The following is a 19,812-nucleotide window of genomic DNA, read 5'->3' on the forward strand; positions in this document are numbered from 1 at the left end:
AAACCAAGCTGCTTACCTATTGCAGATTCAGTCTTCCCAGCCTGGTGCAGGTCTACAATTTTGTTTCTGGTGTCCTTTGACAGCTCTTTGGTCTTGGCCATAGTGGAGTTTGGAGTGTGACTGTTTGAGGTTGTGGACAGGTGTCTTTTATACTGATAACAAGTTCAAACAGGTGCCATTAATACAGGTAACGAGTGGAGGACAGAGGAGCCTCTTAAAGAAGAAGTTACAGGTCTGTGAGAGCCAGAAATCTTGCTTGTTTGTAGGTGACCAAATACTTATTTTCCACCATAATTTGCAAATAAATTCATTAAAAATCCTACAATGTGATTTTCTGGATTTTTTTTTCTCAATTTGTCTGTCATAGTTGACGTGTACCTATGATGAAAATTACAGGCCTCTCTCATCTTTTTAAGTGGGAGAACTTGCACAATTGGTGGCTGACTAAATACTTTTTCCCCCCACTGTATTCAGCTGTCTATACAGAACAAGGTGAATATATTCAGGTATACATGATAAGGTGAATATATTCAGGTATACAGTACAAGGTGAATATATTCAGGTATACAGAACAAGGTGAATATATTCAGGTATACAGTAAAAGGTGAATATATTCAGGTATACAGTAAAAGGTGAATATATTCAGGTATACAGTATAAGCAGCACTAGTCTGGCTTACAGGTCGATGCCCTGCTCGATGATCTCCTTCTGTTGTTTGAGAACCTCAAACTGCTCAGGGTTGTCTGTCCCTGACATCTGTGTGCTGTAGCTCCCGATGCCCGACGAGGCCGTGGAGTCCAGGGAGTTGATGCTTCCGTAGCGGTTGATGGTCTCTGGGGCCTTCGTCTCATTGGTCTCCTGCTCCGAGGGCTTCTCCTGACCTGGGGATGGAGGGAGAAGAACATTGAACAATCAATGGTCTGAGAGAGATGAGCAAACACTGTAGTTGGTGTTAGGACGCCAACGCAATCAGCAATCCAGCACAGTCAGGCAAGGAAATACTAAACGTTTTCAAACATACTGTATATTCAATTTCCTTTTTTTAGCCATTAGGGGTGTTCAGCCTAGAGTTTCTAGATCCAGGTCTCTGGGGACTTCAGTAATAGTGGGAGGGAGTCTGCACTGCTGAGAGAAAGACAACATGATAAACCTGAGGCCTTGTCTGGTGGTATATTGTCTGCTGTGGGGAGCCTGACAGTATCATGCACACAGACATTTAAAAGGTATGTTATTTAATAAACCAGGCAGGCTGCAGTCAAGGCAGTGTGTAGTAACTGTAACATGGAGGTAGTGCAGGGTGTTGCGTGTAGCCTGAGGGGACAGGACAGAGCAGAGCAGCCTAACAGGTCTGATGCTACTGTTCTGTGGGTGAATCAGGTCCATGGTGGTTGCATGCCTGGCTGTAACAGACATTGTAAGGGATCTTATTACCCATCGGAAACTCTCTAAAACATTCAGGACACCATCAGGGTAATATAAGCTGGCAGTGGGCTTCCTCCAATCAACAGCTTCAGAGAGCAGAGCACAGAGTAGGGGGAGGAGGGTGGCACAGCCATGGTAGGTAGCAAAGCTCTCATAGAAACGTGTGGGGCAAAAACGGGTTATAATAACAACTTACAATCAGCTGTAGCCATTTCAAATACTGTAATAATATAATATAATAATATAATATGCCATTTAGCAGACGCTTTTATCCAAAGCGACTTACAGTCATGCGTGCATTTTTTGTGTATGGGTGGTCCCGGGGATCGAACCCACTACCTTGGCGTTACAAGCGCCGTGCTCTACCAGCTGAGCTACAGAGGACCACAGAGCTGTGCTTAAAAAATGCACAGGGCACTCCAAATCTATCCAGAATCTACAGTGTTGTAAGGCAAATAACAGGAGACTATGCAAATGAAAGGAAGATAAGGTGTCTAACTCCCACATTACTAATCACAGCCACCATAGCCCCATCCACCCTCTAATCTAGGCCCACTGACTCCTACTGTTGATACAGCAACCAGTCTATCAAACACTCCACAACTTTGTACCATTACCTGCTCTTCCTGTGATGTCAGATAGGTACAACCAGAGAACAAAGAATTAAGAGACAGTGGAGAGTAGAGCGGTATTATCTATGTAATGATGTAAAACATGTTTTTAGAACCACAAATGATATGCATTAGCTGAGCTATCTACATGGAAAATAGCATAATTAGGATATACTTTCACTGACTCAGAAAAACATATTTTGTTTGATGTAACCTAAAAGCATAGGAAACTAGTCACTGCAGCCAATACGTCAAACTTTCTAGACTCAAACAATTTGTCTATTTGTCTTCAGCATGGTCACTAAATTAGTTGGCACTAGCTTTGCTTTGGCATGGTGACGTCCCCTGTAGCAGTGGCTGTTTGTGAATTCAGCTGCCTTCCGCAGCCTTGGTAGAGTTAGCTCTCTGAGTGCCAGAAGGTAGCCTGAGGCTAACCCTGTGTATCCTCTCTGAGGGGATATGTGGAGATTTCTGGCAACGCTCTCAGAGCCTCAACTTCCCTGCCTTCGTTAAAGCCCTCTTTCCCTGCCTTCGTTAAAGCCCTCCATTCCCCCTTGGTTAGAGCCCTCTATTCCCCCCTAACAGGAATGATTCCCCTCAGCTCACTCTGAAGCAAGGGGTCTTATCCAGGAGCACTGACAGGGGCTCTGTCTGTCGCACCAGGGCTTTTCATCATCAGCCGGTTCAGGGTATCAAGTCAGCCTGCCCTGGTGTATTAGCCTGGGTACATTATTGAATTAGCCTTTCCTTTCAGCGTTTGTATAAGCTGTAGGCTACTGATGAATGCTAATCGCTAATCTCAGGGACTATGCTACAGCTGTACTGATGAATGCTAATCGCTAATCTCAGGGACTATGCTACAGCTGTACTGATGAATGCTAATCGCTAATCTCAGGGACTATGCTACAGCTGTACTGATGAATGCTAATCGCTAATCTCAGGGACTATGCTACAGCTGTACTGATGAATACCACTCTTCCCTCTAACCTCAGTTAACCCCAGTGATGAACGGCAGCCTCAGGTTTTACTGAGAATAAAGCCCTGGCATACCTTGGCCGTTTCCCCTGAAAGAGTCCACTATACATATGGTAAATACTCACACAAGGGCGTCACCACTTCTGATGTGGAGCATTGAGGCTATGGGATGCCAGAGCGATGTATATGGAATATCTCAAATATACTCCAAGTACTGGAGTGCTGGACTCCAACCCTTTCATCTTTCTGGTAACCACAAAGGAGCAGGCACAACGGTGCACTTGAAGAATTGCTAAACAGTTTTCCTCAGGATCTAAATCAAACACCCAGTGGCACATCAGTCCCCATCAGCCTCAGTGTAACTATGTGACCAAAGTAACTGTAGTTTGGTCAGTATCTTACCAAGGCTGGTCTGGGAGTTGGGGTTAACATACTGGTCCTTACTCCACTCTACCATACACTTCAAGATGGACACCAGACACTCCAGGCCTTTCTTCCTCAGGGTCAACTCCTGGTGGGAACAGAGAAATGTTACATCAACGTTACGACAACTTTAGAGCAATATACATTTACCCAATACAGAGAAAGACAATTTCGAGTGGCCATTGGTCAGTCTTACCTGGAGTGGTGTTGTGCCGAGCTCGTGGCCTGCCCGGCCCTGTGCGATCTTCGACAGGTCATTCACCAGCCTCTCAAAGATATTAGCAGCATTCAAGTCACAATCATAATTCACATAGATATCCACCACACCCTGTGCATCTGAGGGAGGAGAGAGATGAGGGACAGTTAGTACTCGACTTGTAATAGGGATTGATGCGCTGCACCACAGATAGCATTTAAAATTCACACCAAACACTCACCTGCACATATTCTGGTTAGGGTCTGTATAACCATCCATTTATGGTCGTAGGAGCTTGTTGACGTCTCCAGAATATACAGGAAAATCTCCTTGAAGAACACCTGCGCAGCGAAACAAACCATGGCAGTTAAAGCTGAGGGAAACAAACAAGGGTAGCAAGAAGAGCTCGGGATAAGAAAAGCTTCATGAATCTTCATTAACAGAACTATCCACTGTAACAAATCCATAAACACATACATCTCACTGTAAGCTGACTGCTCAACTATGAAATCAGAACATCTCAATGAACAACATCCGTCTCCAGAAAAGACTGTTGGCCACAAACAGTGACAAGCAGATTAAGTCATCAACTTCAGCATTAGGAAATATTACAGCCAGACCACTGTGGAAGTGGACTATAAATCAGAAGCAACAGCTAACAGGCAATACTGAAACTCTATCACACTGAGGCAGAACTACATTACTGTGCCCTGTGATGAACTTCATCTCCCATGAATCACCTGTGTCTGGAGCCTGCTGTATTGAGAAATGTCTGTATGTCAATATTTGAGAGGTATGACAGATTTACGACATTGGAAGCGGGAACAGGAGACATTGGCAAATAGGGGGATAGGACAGCTATTCAGGAACAGAACAGTGACTCGACCTGCATATTGATAGGTTTTCAAGTAGGACAACAGAAGGTGAGGGGGACTAGATGGAGCGCAAGTGTGGAGGAATATGAAGGAATATATGGTTTATGTGACTTTGGGACAGGAAGGGAAATCCTATTTGGAGATAATAGCTTGTCAGGTAGCTTGGTTTGCACAGACACTTTCTGAAACAAAAATAACGAAACCAGCAGCTAACCCTTTTGCGACAGAGGAACAACCAAAAGTCAGGTAGCTACCTCAATCTGCATCTTGAGGTGGGTCTTGAAGTGGGAGAGGAGGGTGAGGAAGATGGAGAGTGAAAGCTCGAAGACTTCAGGGACAGAGGAGACACCGTTCTTGGACAGTGCCACACACAGGTACTGCTTGATAGCGTTGATGAACATCTCATTGGTCTTGAAGATGGGCCCAGCGTTTTGCAGAATGGACAGGAGCAGCTGGAGGGACAACACCTTGGAGCGCAGCTCGTGGGACCTGGGAGGAGAGAGACAGGGGCGTTGAGTCAAACTCAAGTGCAACAGGAGTTGGATTGCAGTGTTTCCCCTATATTCATAAATCTTTGCCGGCCTTTTATTGATTTTTTTCAGACACACTTTTAAAGGGATAGTGTGATATTTTGTCAATTAAGCACTTTTCTACTTACCCAGAGTCAGATGAACTCATGGATACCATTTTTATGTCTCTGAGTACAGTTTAAAGGAAGTTGGTAACTAGCGTAAGCGCAATGACTGGAAGTCTTTGGGAACAGCTAGCATGCCAAGAGTGCACAGCCGCCGCTTGCGCCACATCATCTTCCTAAAGTGCAGTGGCACGCATCAATACATATTTCAGATGGTGTCAACATAATTAAATTTTCATGCATTTGAGTAGAACATTCTTTTAAAAAGTCACCAGAAGTGAACTTCTCACAGTTGTTCTACAAAAACAAAATCACAGGGGGGCATGCCCCTGGACCCCCATAACCCTGATAAGTTATTCATTATGGTGATGATTACACAAGAGTACTGTGTGTGTGTGTGTGTGTGTGTGTGTGTGTGTGTGTGTGTGTGTGTGTGTGTGTGTACTGTGAATCACCATCTGACTCATCAGTTATTAGCAGCACTTCCTGATTGACCCACAACTGACTGAGGATTCTAATGGTCTGATGGCAGTCAGGGGCTCAGAGGATGTCCACCTAATGTCCTCCTATATACTAAGAGCCTGAGCTAGCTATTGTAGATGTGTGGGTGCTGGTGCTGTTTTACCTGTTCCAATAATACCAAAAATAGATAAACACAATTCATACAGAAACTATCTGTTACAGTGTAGAGAGGGCATCTACGTAATAGATCATTATAGTATATTGTCCATACTGCCTCAATCTAGTCTGACCTGTATTTCTGAACAGCTGTATGATGGAGAAGTAGGAACCCAACAGATTTTTTTGTAATCTTATTTGCTCTGACTGGCTTCCTCTCTGTAATGTTCCCCAGCCCTCCTCCACAGACAGACTGCTTTTAATGTAGCATAGAGAAATATGGAACTGCTTCTCTGACTCACAGAAATATGGCCTGATTCTCCCCAGGCGCATGCAGCGCAGGGGAAACCTGACAGAACTTTATCATTTCAGCTTGGCCTGGAAAGGGGAAGCAGGTACAAGCAAAATGCACATTTTCAGTACAATAACAAATCAACAATTTGAACAAAACATCCAATAACTGAGCCATGAACAACAAGACCGATAACCCAGGGTTTTGAATGTTTGAAATGTCTTTATATGCTAACCATAAATCATATATGTGTGTGTGTGGTGTTCATAGTCAGTGGGTTGAACTGAACATGCCATGCAGCCTTGGGGTATGAAACCATTTCACTGTTGACTCACTTTAGGCCTTTTCACACTGCATTGTTCTTCACCCCTGGCTATTTTAGCCCCAGGTTAAGACTGGCCCTGGGCTAGCTTATCCTGTATTCACACAAGCATTTGTTAACCCTGGGCTAAGCTTTAGCCCTGGGCTGATGATTCACACTTGTATTGCAAAGCCCTGGGCTTACGGACAAACACACATGCGACCAGTGGTGGAAAAAGTACTCAATTGTCATACTTGAGTAAAAGTAAAGATAACTTAATAGAAAATGACTCAAGTAAATTGAAAGTCACCCAGTAAAATACTACTTGAGTAAATGTCTAAAAGTATGTGATTTGAAATATACTTAAGTATCAAAAGTAAATGTCAAATCAAATCAAATGTTATTTGTCACATACATGTGTTTAGCATACAGTGGGGAAAAAAAGTATTTAGTCAGCCACCAATTGTGCAAGTTTTCCCACTTAAAAAGATGAGAGAGGCCTGTAATTTTCATCATAGGTACACGTCAACTATGACAGACAAAATGAGAAAAAAAAATCCAGAAAATCACATTGTAGGATTTTTAATGAATTTATTTGCAAATTATGGTGGAAAATAAGTATTTGGTCAATAACAAAAGTTTCTCAATACTTTGTTATATACCCTTTGTTGGCAATGACACAGGTCAAACGTTTTCTGTAAGTCTTCACAAGGTTGTCACACACTGTTGCTGGTATTTTGGCCCATTCCTCCATGCAGTGATGTTTTGGGGCTGTCGCTGGGCAACACGGACTTTCAACTCCCTCCAAAGATTTTCTATGGGGTTGAGATCTGGAGACTGGCTAGGCCACTCCAGGACCTTGAAATGCTTCTTACGAAGCCACTCCTTCGTTGCCCGGGCGGTGTGTTTGGGATCATTGTCATGATGAAAGACCCAGCCACGTTTCATCTTCAATGCCCTTGCTGATGGAAGGAGGTTTTCACTCAAAATCTCACGATACATGGCCCCATTCATTCTTTCCTTTACACGGATCAGTCGTCCTGGTCCCTTTGCAGAAAAACTGCCCCAAAGCATGATGTTTCCACCCCCATGCTTCACAGTAGGTATGGTGTTCTTTGGATGCAACTCAGCATTCTTTGTCCTCCAAACACGACGAGTTGAGTTTTTACCAAAAAGTTCTATTTTGGTTTCATCTGACCATATGACATTCTCCCAATCCTCTTCTGGATCATCCAAATGCACTCTAGCAAACTTCAGACGGGCCTGGACATGTACTGGCTTAAGCAGGGGGACACGTCTGGCACTGCAGGATTTGAGTCCCTGGCGGCGTAGTGTGTTACTGATGGTAGGCTTTGTTACTTTGGTCCCAGCTCTCTGCAGGTCATTCACTAGGTCCCCCCGTGTGGTTCTGGGATTTTTGCTCACCGTTCTTGTGATCATTTTGACCCCACGGGGTGAGATCTTGCGTGGAGCCCCAGATCGAGGGAGATTATCAGTGGTCTTGTATGTCTTCCATTTCCTAATAATTGCTCCCACAGTTGATTTCTTCAAACCAAGCTGCTTACCTATTGCAGATTCAGTCTTGCCAGCCTGGTGCAGGTCTACAATTTTGTTTCTGGTGTCCTTTGACAGCTCTTTGGTCTTGGCCATAGTGGAGTTTGGAGTGTGACTGTTTGAAGTTGTGGACAGGTGTCTTTTATACTGATAACAAGTTCAAACAGGTGCCATTAATACAGGTAACGAGTGGAGGACAGAGGAGCCTCTTAAAGAAGAAGTTACAGGTCTGTGAGAGCCAGAAATCTTGCTTGTTTGTAGGTGACCAAATACTTATTTTCCACCATAATTTGCAAATAAATTCATTAAAAATCCTACAATGTGATTTTCTGGAATTTCTTTTCTCAATTTGTCTGTCATAGTTGACGTGTACCTATGATGAAAATTACAGGCCTCTCTCATATTTTTAAGTGGGAGAACTTGCACAATTGGTGGCTGACTAAATACTTTTTTCCCCCACTGTATTCAGCTGTCTATACAGAACAAGGTGAATATATTCAGGTATACATGATAAGGTGAATATATTCAGGTATACAGTACAAGGTGAATATATTCAGGTATACAGAACAAGGTGAATATATTTTTACCCCCACTATATATCCAATTATAAACCGGGTGGTTCAAGCCCTGAATGCTGATTGGCTGAAAGCTGTGGTATATCAGACCGTATACCATGGATATGACAAAAAATTACTTTTTACTGGTCTAACTACATTGGTAACCTGTTTATAATAGCAATAAGGCATCTGGGGTTTGTGGTATATGGCCAACATACCATGGCTGAGGGCTGTATCCAGGCACTCTGCATTGAGTCGTGCGTAAGAACAGCCCTTAGCCGTGGTTTATGTAAGGGATAATCAATGAGTGGCTATGCGTCCTATGGAAAATAATGAATGACGTGGAAGGTGTGTTCCACGACGCGCTAGCAGAGTGGAACTGACCTTCCACAGAGTTGCATTATTTTCCAGAGAACGCATAGAGCCCCGAGTTGCTTATCCCTTTTACACCATGGCTATAATTTAACACATTTGCCACTAGATATGTGTTCATTACCAGTAGAAATGTGTTCAACATCCACTGAAGTAGCTAGCTGTCACACTCTGGTTCTAGGACTTTTTGTGTTTAGTCAGGGTGTGTAGATTTCCGTGTGTTGTGTACTGTGGGTAGTGTCTAGGTGTTCGCGTTCTATGTTTGGTCAGTGACTCCCAATCGGAGGTAACGAGTGTCAGCTGTCGGCTCGTTATCTCTGATTGGGAGCCATATTTAAATGTCTGTGTTCACCTTGTGGTTGTGGGTTTTTGTTCTATGTTCAGTCGGTGTACTGAGGACGTTACGGATCGTGTTTTGTTTTGTCTTGTCGTTATTTCAACATTAAAGTCATCATGTTCACTCCCAACGCTGCGCTTTGGTCCTACTTTATTGGCGATCGTGACAGAAAAACCCACCACAACGAGACCAAGCAGCAGTTGGAATACGAGTGGTGGAGCCAGAAGAGCGAAGGTTGGGAGAGGACTATGGAGGCCTGGTCCACCGAGAGGAGAGACCCCCAGAAATTTTTTAGGGGGGGGCTCACGACGTCGGGGCAGAAGGTGTACGGCCCGGAGGAGTGCAAGAGGTTGGCAGATATGGCCGCCAGTTTAAGGGGGCCACTGGTTACGAAGGGGATGGAAAGTGTGGAGGCACGGCGAGAGGTACTGGGGGGTGTTTCCAGTCCGGTCCGGCCCGTTCCTGATCCCCGTGTAGGGCCAGGGGTGTGTGTCCCCAGTGCGGTTCTGTCTGTCCCTGCTCAACGCACCAAGCCTACGGGGTGTGTCGTCAACCCTGTCCAGCCAGAGCCGTCCGCCAGACAGGATCAGCCAGAGCCTTCCGCCAGACAGGATCAGCCAGAGCCTTCCGCCAGCCATGAGCAGCCAGATCCTTCCGCCAGCCATGAGCAGCCAGATCCGTCAGCCAGCCATGAGCAGCCAGATCCGTCAGCCATCCATGAGCAGCCAGATCCGTCAGCCATCCATGAGCAGCCAGATCCGTCAGCCAGCCATGAGCAGCCAGATCCGTCAGCCAGCCATGAGCCGTCCAGCCAGGATCCGCCAGAGCCGTCCAGCCAGGATCCGCCAGAGCCGTCCAGCCAGGATCCGCCAGAGCCGTCCAGCCGGGATCCGCCAGAGCCGTCCAGCCGGGATCCGCCAGAGCCTTCCAGCCGGGATCCGCCAGAGCCGTCCAGCCGGGATCCGCCAGAGCCGTCCAGCCGGGATCCGCCAGAGCCTTCCAGCCGGGATCCGCCAGAGCCGTCCAGCCGGGATCCGCCAGAGCCGTCCAGCCAGGATCCGCCAGAGCCGTCCAGCCGGGATCCGCCAGAGCCGTCCAGCCGGGATCCGCCAGAGCCGTCCAGCCGGGATCCGCCAGAGCCGTCCAGCCAGGATCCACGCACCAAGCCAGGGGCGCGTGTCGTCAGTCCGGTCCCGGCCAGCGGGGCTAGACAGGACCAGGGGTACTTTGGGGGGTTGGAGAGGAAGTGGGGAGGAAGCCCGGAGCCGGAGCCGCCGCCGAGGAGGAATGCCCACCCAGCCCTCCCCTGTTTGCGTGTAGTTAGGCGCGGTCGCAGTCCGCGCCTTTGGGGGGGGGTACTGTCACACTCTGGTTCTAGGACTTTTTGTGTTTAGTCAGGGTGTGTAGATTTCCGTGTGTTGTGTACTGTGGGTAGTGTCTAGGTGTTCGCGTTCTATGTTTGGTCAGTGACTCCCAATCGGAGGTAACGAGTGTCAGCTGTCGGCTCGTTATCTCTGATTGGGAGCCATATTTAAATGTCTGTGTTCACCTTGTGGTTGTGGGTTTTTGTTCTATGTTCAGTCGGTGTACTGAGGACGTTACGGATCGTGTTTTGTTTTGTCTTGTCGTTATTTCAACATTAAAGTCATCATGTTCACTCCCAACGCTGCGCTTTGGTCCTACTTTATTGGCGATCGTGACACTAGCAAGTTTACTAGATAGCTACAGTAGTTGCCATGGTAACCAAACAACCAGACTTGCTAGTTTAGCTAGCCAAACTATCAGTCCTATCTTGCCATTATAAAAATCGAATTCAACAATGCCCAAAATGTTTTCAATGCGACTTTTGCTTTCAAAAGAAGCTCAAGCATAGAACATGTAAGATTGAATTATAGCTATTGAATTCTACCGTGCAAATATACCATGTGTTATAGGGAAATAATGCACGCTCTAGAATGCCCTTCAAGCCAATCAGAAACAAGTATTCAACACTGCCATGGTATAATGGCCATATACCACACCTCCTCGGGCCTTATTGCTTAATTATACCATGGCATTGTTGAATACTTGTTTCTGATTGGCTTGAAGGGCATTCTAGAGCATGCATTATTTCCCTATAACGCACGGTATATTATGGTTTGGTTAGCTATACTAGCAAAGTTCATCTATTGTGGAACACACCTTCCACGCCATAGCAACCAATGTTCTTGCATGGATGAAAGTATTTTGTTTCTTTGTCAGGTTTTTGTCCTCAGATGGGAGGATGAAATAGTATAAATGTACTTATTAAAATACCGTGCAGAACGCATCACAGGCGGCAAAAGCAGATGCAAATTTAGTGAAAGTGCAGCTTTTGTGATTGGACAGAGAAAATTATATGCATTGTTCTGATGCAATAATTAATTTACCAATGTTTAGACAGCAAGCTATCTTAATTAGGGTTATCACCTGGGCCAGTCATGGAGTAAATCTCTGTGGATGAAAAGGCTTTCTGTCTGACAGACACTTAGCACAGCCCTGCCTGTGGTGACACCACCTTCCTCCCTGTCCCCCCTGACAACAGCCCGTGATAAACAGGGTTCCATTCTACCATTGTCTGGATGGAAAGTCTCTCTTGTGTTCTGAGATAGAATCCTGACAACACCATAGGAACAGAGTAGAGCGTTAGCCCACAAGGCCCATGGGAAGAATGATAGAGATTGGAGACTGAAACAGTCAGAATTGAGTTACCATATAGAAACCAGATTCAGGAAATCCTGTTATGTAAACGCTGCTATCAGATTCAGCAAATCAGATGCCTCTTTGGCTGTAACAGGTTCAGCAAAACATATAGTAGAAAACCCAAATGTAATCTCCCTCGTAGGGAGGCAAAATCAGATTACATATATTTTTCTTTTAGTTTTCTGTTCAATAGAGGGAGAGGAAACAGGAAGGCTGGGAGGCTGTTTTACTTCAGGAGCACAAGAAGTGATCCAGAACCTATAATCAGCTGAGTGATGCTTCATCTAAACACACACCAACCAACCAACACAACACTCCCCACTAATAATAACTAGGCTACACTCCACAAGTCATGACTCAACTAAGGATCACACTCCAAAAATAAACCTGAAATAGCCTACTTACTAAGGCACTATAGCTACTGTTCCTCTATTCAATTATCTTAAACAAAACCATAATAAGCATCTCAATACAAGAAGTCATCTTACTTTGGGTCTGGGGGGCCATCTGACAGAGGCTTCATGGACAGCTTGCAGAGTGACCTAAACACTAGGAAGGCATCCTTCTGGAGAACATGGGAGAACTTAGCACCTGGTACTGGGCCTGTGGTCGCTCCCAACTCCTAACGTAGAAACACAAACAGATGGTCAACATATAAAACTTTTAATCAAGGCTCAAGAGTAAATTATCATTATTTTCCACTTGACACAAAGACTTTGAAATAAAATAGTTATTATTAGCAGATCTGTTCAACCTTGATCATGTAAGACTGTAATCATAGATAATTACATCCTGTGCTCAGACTTAGCTATAATAACCTAAGGAGCTGAAAGGAGAGGAGATGTTAGATTATCTATTAATCATGTTAGAATCAACCCCAGCAGACTGGCAGACAGACACCATTATCTGCAGTAGCACAGAGATTGAATAGCTCAATGCCCTCACCTCATGGACTCTCTTTAAATCCTCATGTTACCAATGACTTTCCATTTTCCTTTTTACAAATTGATAAACATTAAATGCAATATAAAAGTTATTTAACAGTTTTATTCTTCTGCTAAAACAGACACAAATGACAGACACCCAGGCTAGCACAAAAACACTTTGTTGAGCGGAGTGTGTAGCCGTGTTGACAGTCAGGTCAGTCCCGCTTACCTGTGTATCATTAGAGGAGACAGACAGCCTGTCATCGGGCAGCGACAGAGTGAAGCTGGCAGAGATGGGCGTGCCGGGGATTCCGTTGGCGTGGATGTTCTCGCTGTCCCCCTCGTCTTCCACCACCTCTGTGACCTCCGTGATCGCTGTTGCCTTGGTGATGACCTCATTGATGACCTCAGCGGGTTCTGTGACCTCTGTGGGCAGCTCGGTCTCACCAGCGGTCTCCATGGCATCTGAACACATATGAGCAGGTTTCAGGCATTGCCCTTTGGAGTGGTTTAGTTGGCAGGGGTCAAAATAGCACTGAGACACACAACTCTCGCTCTCTCTAGGTAGGACAAAAAGCAAACGCATAGTAGTGCCTAGTCTCTAGACTTCAGCAAATTCTCATTCAAAAATGATTTGAATCAGAATTCCATGTACTAGAAACCCCCCATCCATAGAGTGACTTTTACCTCCAACGATGGTGTTGACGACCTCCTGTAGGATGCTCTGGATGATCTCCTGGGCTTGCTTCTCATAGTTAGGCTCCTCCCCCTCCTCTACTGCTTCCTGATCACGCTGAGTGGCACCTTGAACACAGGACAAGTAAAACTTTAGTCAAAGTCCATTCAAAAAGGACCTCAATACACTTAAAGAAATGTGGAAACAGTAAATTGGCAGATTGAGTAAAGAAAGTGTTTTCTCTGAGAGAGGCTGAGCATTAGCCTTTGATTTGTTGAAGTACTGTGAACATCAAAGTTGACAAGATAAACAGTAGTCACTGGCATCAGCTATCACATCTTCACTAAATAAATAGTGCGTGGGTGTGTGTGTGTGTGTTTGTGCTGAAAGCACTGAGTAATTTGCAAACAAAATTACTATTGAATCTTTGGATGCGTCTCTTCTCACTCTCGGTGCCAATCTTTTCTCTATCCTATCTCGCATTCAATCACTAATGAACGCATTTATGCAGGTTTTCTTTAAACTACTGCATTAGTGTCTAAAGAGAATGCCGTCTCATTAAATGCTTATTTAACAAAGACTAAATATTCTACCAATATTGAGTACACGAAAATGTCAAGGTTGAAGCTTTGTTACTGTCTAAAGCAGCCAAGATACCAGTCTAGAACAATACCCTGGATATGTCTATGATCAATACACTTACATCCACTATGGTAAAAAGTATTGAGTGAGAGTGAAAGTCTGTGTCTGTGTGAACTTGAACATGACTGCCTATATGAGTATGTTTGATTGTGTGTGAAACACTGTGTCCTTGTCTATCTGTATGTCCGCTCTAAGGTGAGGCTCACTCTGTGCTGAGGCTCTGGCCTGGTCTGCCTCTGTCTGGTGGTTCTCTGCTGTGCTGAACTCTGGGTCCGTGCTCTCATTAACCGCCCCCGGTTCCCCCTGCTCTGCCTGCTCCTCCTCCGTGGCCCCCTGGCCCTCCTGGGGGTCCCCTGCCCCAGCCGTGCTGCCCTGAGGGGCCGGAGCAGGTGTAGGTGTGGAGGGGGTGGAGGTGGGCGTGGGTGTAGAGGGGGTGGTGGGGCCGTTGGCCTCCCGAGGAAGGCGCTTGGCTGCGGGATAGGTGTGCTGCTGGAGCTGGGGCGAGTCTGGTTCCTGTTCTTGTTGCTGGGTGACTGGGGAGTGCTGCCGGTGCTTCTCCCTCTCCATCTGCTTGGCCTCCTGGAGCTTTGGAGGAGAAGGGGAGGGGACACACACACACAGTAACACAGACACATCCAAAGACCAAGACAGAGTATAACCCAGCGTAGCCACATACAACCAAATTCACACACACACAGTCGCACACACAGAGAAATGTGTTAACACAATGTACACAAACTCATTATATGAAATACAAGCCTGAACAACTGCTCAAAGATTCCCTAAGGTTTTTCCGACCCCAAAAGCCAATGTCAGATCAGGAAGCAACAAATGGCAGCTTTGGAATCACAGTTTTCCAGGCAGAGACCGCAGAACACTGAGATTCTGCAAGGCTCTTTTAACATCAGGACTGTCTAAAATGTGTTCATGAATGAGCAGTCATACAGTAGGACATGCTGTCAAAACAAGTATGAGGCAAAGCATCCCTTCATGCTTATATAAACTGGGCTATTTCAGTGCAGAGAAGGAGGCAGAGTATTTTTGGTCTAAAATACGTTCATACTGCATGTTCTCCTGGTTGATGTATCACTGATGTTGATGTGTATGTGTACGCTCATTTGAACCTATAAATATACACATCATAAACATTTCTGTTATAGTATACAGTGGCACGAGAATAAATAATTCTAAGAAAATAATATATTTAACTGAAAAATCGTAATTCTTTCAGCAAAGCTATAGCAGCCCACTTCACAGTATCAATCAGGCTGCACGTGTAGGTGTGCTACAAAAATCATGTTAAAAGAACTGAAAAACTGAGCCACACAATGATGAAAGCATGATTCAAAAGAAAAGACACAGGTTAGGAATTAAAGCAAATACCAATATGAATGTGAATGATACACGGTCTCTAACACCAGGCTATAGATATTTCCCCTATTCCTATTCACCCAACATTGGGGCATTTTTTAGGTTGTTAATGTAAGAGAATTTGTTCTCAACCGCTTTCCTGGCTAAATAAAGGTTAAATAAAGAGAGGACATTAGTAGAGGTTGTGGTGACATTGAGAAAATCCAGCCAGCCGTGTTTAGTATGCAGCTCACTGACCAACTCCAGGTGGGAGTGAGACTCCTCCTATCAGACATGGCAGAGTCTTGTAGAAGCATTATCTCTGTGGCAGCTAGACATTACACACACGCGCACACACACACACGCACGCACGCACGTACTATAATGATGACATTACATTTACCAATTCTATCAACTGTGTGTGTCTATTTCTTAATCAGGAGGGTTAAGCCCAAACACACACAATGCAAACAGAAAAGCAGTTGAAAGGCTCTGTCGACTGGTATGAACACACACACACACACACACACACACACACACAGACGAGTGAATGTAAAATGGAAATCGGTGTTGAAGAAAATATAATGATTAGCAAGCAACTGAACTGAAGCAACAGCAAGCACAGTCTAACCACAATGCAAGTCTGCCCCATAGCTGGAACAGAGGAAGAGAAAGAGATATAGATGGATGGATGGATGGACGGAAGGAGCCGAATGAGCACACAGAAAAGAGTTCAGAGTTCAGATCAGGCAAGTCAAGGCAGTCCTGTAGGCTTTACCTGGCGGTCACGTTTTCTGGAGGCCAGAGACCAAGATATCTTGTGATTTGTAAGCTATGTATCCGTAGGGGAGGTGAGGTGGGGGGGGGGGGGGGGGGGTGTCAATCGGAAAAGAAAAAGATGATATTAGAGCAAGCTTAACACCTTACTTAGACCTCTGGTCAGAAAGTGTATGTTATACTGTCATCAGCATGACGGAAGTTAGAAGTAGTCAGATTGGTTATGTAGCTGTCAAGCTAGCCATGTTTAGCCAAGCTGTAGCCTGACACATACAGGGAAAAAAGTATTGGATCCCCTGCTGATTTTGTACGTTTGCCCGCTGACAAAGACATGATCAGTCTATAATTTTAATGGTAGGTTTATTTGAACAGTGAGAGACAGAATAACAACAACAAAATCCAGAAAAACGCATGTCACAAATGTTATAAATTGATTTGCATTTTAATGAGGGAAATACGTTTTTGACCCCTCTGCAAAACATGACTTAGTACTTGGTGGCAAAACCCTTATTGGCAATCACAGAAGTCAGTGTCACGGATACAGCCGAGGCTGCCCCTCCTCGCTCGGGCAGGCTTCGGCGTTCGTCGTCACCGGAGTACTAGCTGCCACCAATCGATGTTTCTGTGTCTCACTAGTCCTGTCTTTATTATTCACACCTGTTACTAATTAGGCTTATTAGTTTCCCTATATCACCTCTGTTTTCCCTCCTGGGTGTGTGCGTGATTGTTCTTTGTTACGTCGTCTGTTGAGCTGTTGTTTTTGCTCTTCCCTGCGTGGAGGGTTTGCTATGGTTTACTTTGAGTCTAGTAAAGCCATTCATCTCTCAGTTCTGTGTCCTGCGCCTGATTCCGTTTCCCCACTTCACCCAGACACTGACAGTCAGACGTTTCGTGTAGTTGGCCACCAGGTTTGCACACATCTCAGGTGGGATTTTGTCCCACTCCTCTTTGCAGATCTTCTCCAAGTCATTATGGTTTCGAGGCTGACGTTTGGCAACTCGAACCTTGAGCTCCCTCCACAGATGTTCTATGGGATTAAGGTCTGGAGACTGGCTAGGCCACTCCAGGACCTTAATGTGCTTCTTCTTGAGCCACTCCTTTGTTGCCTTGGCCGTGTGTTTTGGGTCATTGTCATGCTGGAATACCCATCCACGACCCATTTTCAATGCCCTGGCTGAGGGAAGGAGGTTCTCACCCAAGATTTGACGGTACATGGCCCCGTCCATCGTCCCTTTGATGCGGTGAAGTTGTCCTGTCCCCTTAGCAGAAAAACACCCTCCATGTTTGACGGTGGGGATGGTGTTCTTGGGGTCAAGAGTTGATGCCAAAGAGCTCGATTTTGGTCTCATCTGACCACAACACTTTCACCCAGTTCTCCTCTGAATCATTCAGATGTTAATTGGCAAACTTCGGACGGCCTGTATATGTGCTTTCTTGAGCAGGGGGACCTTGCGGGCGCTGCAGGATTTCAGTCCTTCACGGTGTAGTGTGTTACCAATTGTTTTATTGGTGACTATGGTCCCAGCTGCCTTGAGATCATTGACAAGATCCTCCCATGTAGTTCTGGGCTGATTCCTCACCGTTCTCATGATCATTGCAACTCCACGAGGTGAGATCTTGCATGGAGCCCCAGGCCGAGGGAGATTGACAGTTATTTTGTGTTTCTTCCATTTGCGAATAATCGCACCAACTGTTGTCACCTTCTCACCAAGCTGCTTGGCAATGGTCTTGTTGCCCATTCCAGCCTTGTGTAGGTCTACAATCTTGTCCCTTACATCCTTGGAGAGCTCTTTGGTCTTGGCCATGGTAGAGAGTTTGGAATCTGATTGATTGATTGCTTCTGTGGACAGGTGTCTTTTATACAGGTAACAAGCTGAGATTAGGAGCACTCCCTTTAAGAGTGTGCTCCTAATCTCAGCTCGTTACCTGTATAAAAGACACCTGGGAGACAGAAATCTTTCTGATTGAGCGGGGGTCAAATACTTATTTCCCTCATTAAAATGCAAATCAATTTATAACATTTTTGACATGCGTTTTTCTGGATTTTTTTGTTGTTATTCTGTCTCTCACTGTTCAAATAAACCTACCATTAAAATTATAGACTGATCATGTCTTTGTCAGTGGGCAAACTTACAAAATCAGCAGGGGATCCAATACTTTTTTCCCTCACTGTAAACCCTTACGCTTCCTTATTCATATGCTATGTCATGATTATGACCGCATAGCCCATGCTCTTTCTTTCTCTCTCTATTGTTGGGAAGGGCCGTAAGTAAACATTTCACTGTTAGTCTACACCTGTTGTTTACCAAGCATGTGACTAAACAAAAGTGCTCAAATAAAGAGTTACCCTCTCTTTCCCTCTATGTGTGTCTGTGTATCTTGCCTTTTCCCCTTAGTGCAGTATCTCTATCAGTCTTTAGCTCTGTTTCAATATCCACACTAATACACCACTTAAAATGAAGCCATCTATTGGGCATCATGCATTCTAAGTGGTATGTTAGTGTGGACACTGGGACCTTGGCGTGTGTCTCAGAGAGGGACTTACTGCCTGGTTCTCCATGCGGGCGAAGATGACGTTGAGCATCTGAGTGAGCGTGGCCTTAGCCGTGGTCTGGTTGATGAGGTTCTTGCTGGCTAGGTAGATGTTGTAGCAGGTCCTGACCGCCTGCAGCACCGTGCCCTCGTGGATCTCTATGTGCTGGGAGGTCACCGCCGTCAACAGGGCCTTGTGGGAGGGGGGGGCGGGAGTGAGGGAAAGAGGGAGGGAAGGAGAGAGAGAGAGAGAGAGAGAGAGAGAGAGAGAGAGAGAGAGAGAGAGAGAGAGGTCTATCATGGCTACTCATAGCATAAATGACTTGTGTGAAAGACACAATGAATAGATTAAAAACAGAGCTACAGTCCTCTGCATCTCACATCGCTGACCTCTTGACCATCCTCCTCCCAGTCACAGCTATACTGGGCCGAGCTGAGCCAAGATGCGCTGAGCTGAGCCAAACTGAGCTGACAGCAGATTAGGGGTAGAGGCTGAGATTTGGGCTTCTGTTTCACAGCGAGGAGTACTGTACTGTACTAGGAAATAACACTGCCCCTGCAAGACGATCAGGCCCTCTGACTCACAGCACTTACTGTCAGTCATCACTTCTAAGTAGTCTTAATATGACCCTTCTCACAGCAGGAAAATAATCCTAAAGCAACAGGAAATGTGAATTATTATGTGGATTGTAATTAATGGACATTTTTGTAGGGGTTGATAAATTTTTCGTTAGGGCAAATCAAGTCTGAAACTTTAAATTGGAAATTACAAACTTTAGAATAATTTTTAACCTTGAATACACTACAATTTTCATTTCTCTGAGAAAATTCTCTGTGACAACATAGTTATCAAATTAAGATAACAGATCTGTACACCTCCCTCAACCACTGCTAAGTGCACTTCTCGTCATCCATCACTACTTAGTGCACTAACCTCAGTGTACTTCTCTCATCCACTGCTTAGTGCACTTCCCTCAACCATTACCCTCCTGTCTACAGGTGACCGTAACACACACAGACA

General features: G+C 45.2%; 1 protein-coding gene across 1 annotated transcript in view; it reads right to left on the reverse strand.

Annotated features, from left to right (window-relative positions):
• LOC311104257 (brefeldin A-inhibited guanine nucleotide-exchange protein 1-like) overlaps positions 1 to 19,812 on the reverse strand; it is an 83,541-nt gene that overhangs the window by 28,406 nt on the left and 35,323 nt on the right. The window contains exons 5-15 of the mRNA XM_084146033.1: positions 18,805 to 18,984; positions 16,261 to 16,314; positions 14,339 to 14,717; positions 13,502 to 13,618; positions 13,044 to 13,279; positions 12,377 to 12,510; positions 4,757 to 4,991; positions 3,869 to 3,968; positions 3,628 to 3,767; positions 3,411 to 3,519; positions 680 to 881 (exon numbers count right to left, since the gene is read on the reverse strand). Of these exons, the coding sequence (XP_084002159.1) occupies positions 680 to 881; positions 3,411 to 3,519; positions 3,628 to 3,767; positions 3,869 to 3,968; positions 4,757 to 4,991; positions 12,377 to 12,510; positions 13,044 to 13,279; positions 13,502 to 13,618; positions 14,339 to 14,717; positions 16,261 to 16,314; positions 18,805 to 18,984 (1,886 nt within the window). The remainder of the gene's footprint in view (positions 1 to 679; positions 882 to 3,410; positions 3,520 to 3,627; positions 3,768 to 3,868; positions 3,969 to 4,756; positions 4,992 to 12,376; positions 12,511 to 13,043; positions 13,280 to 13,501; positions 13,619 to 14,338; positions 14,718 to 16,260; positions 16,315 to 18,804; positions 18,985 to 19,812) is intronic.

The sequence above is a fragment of the Coregonus lavaretus genome (genome assembly GCF_964263955.1).
Source record: "Coregonus lavaretus genome assembly, chromosome: 2".
In the NCBI taxonomy this organism is placed as follows: domain Eukaryota; kingdom Metazoa; phylum Chordata; class Actinopteri; order Salmoniformes; family Salmonidae; genus Coregonus; species Coregonus lavaretus.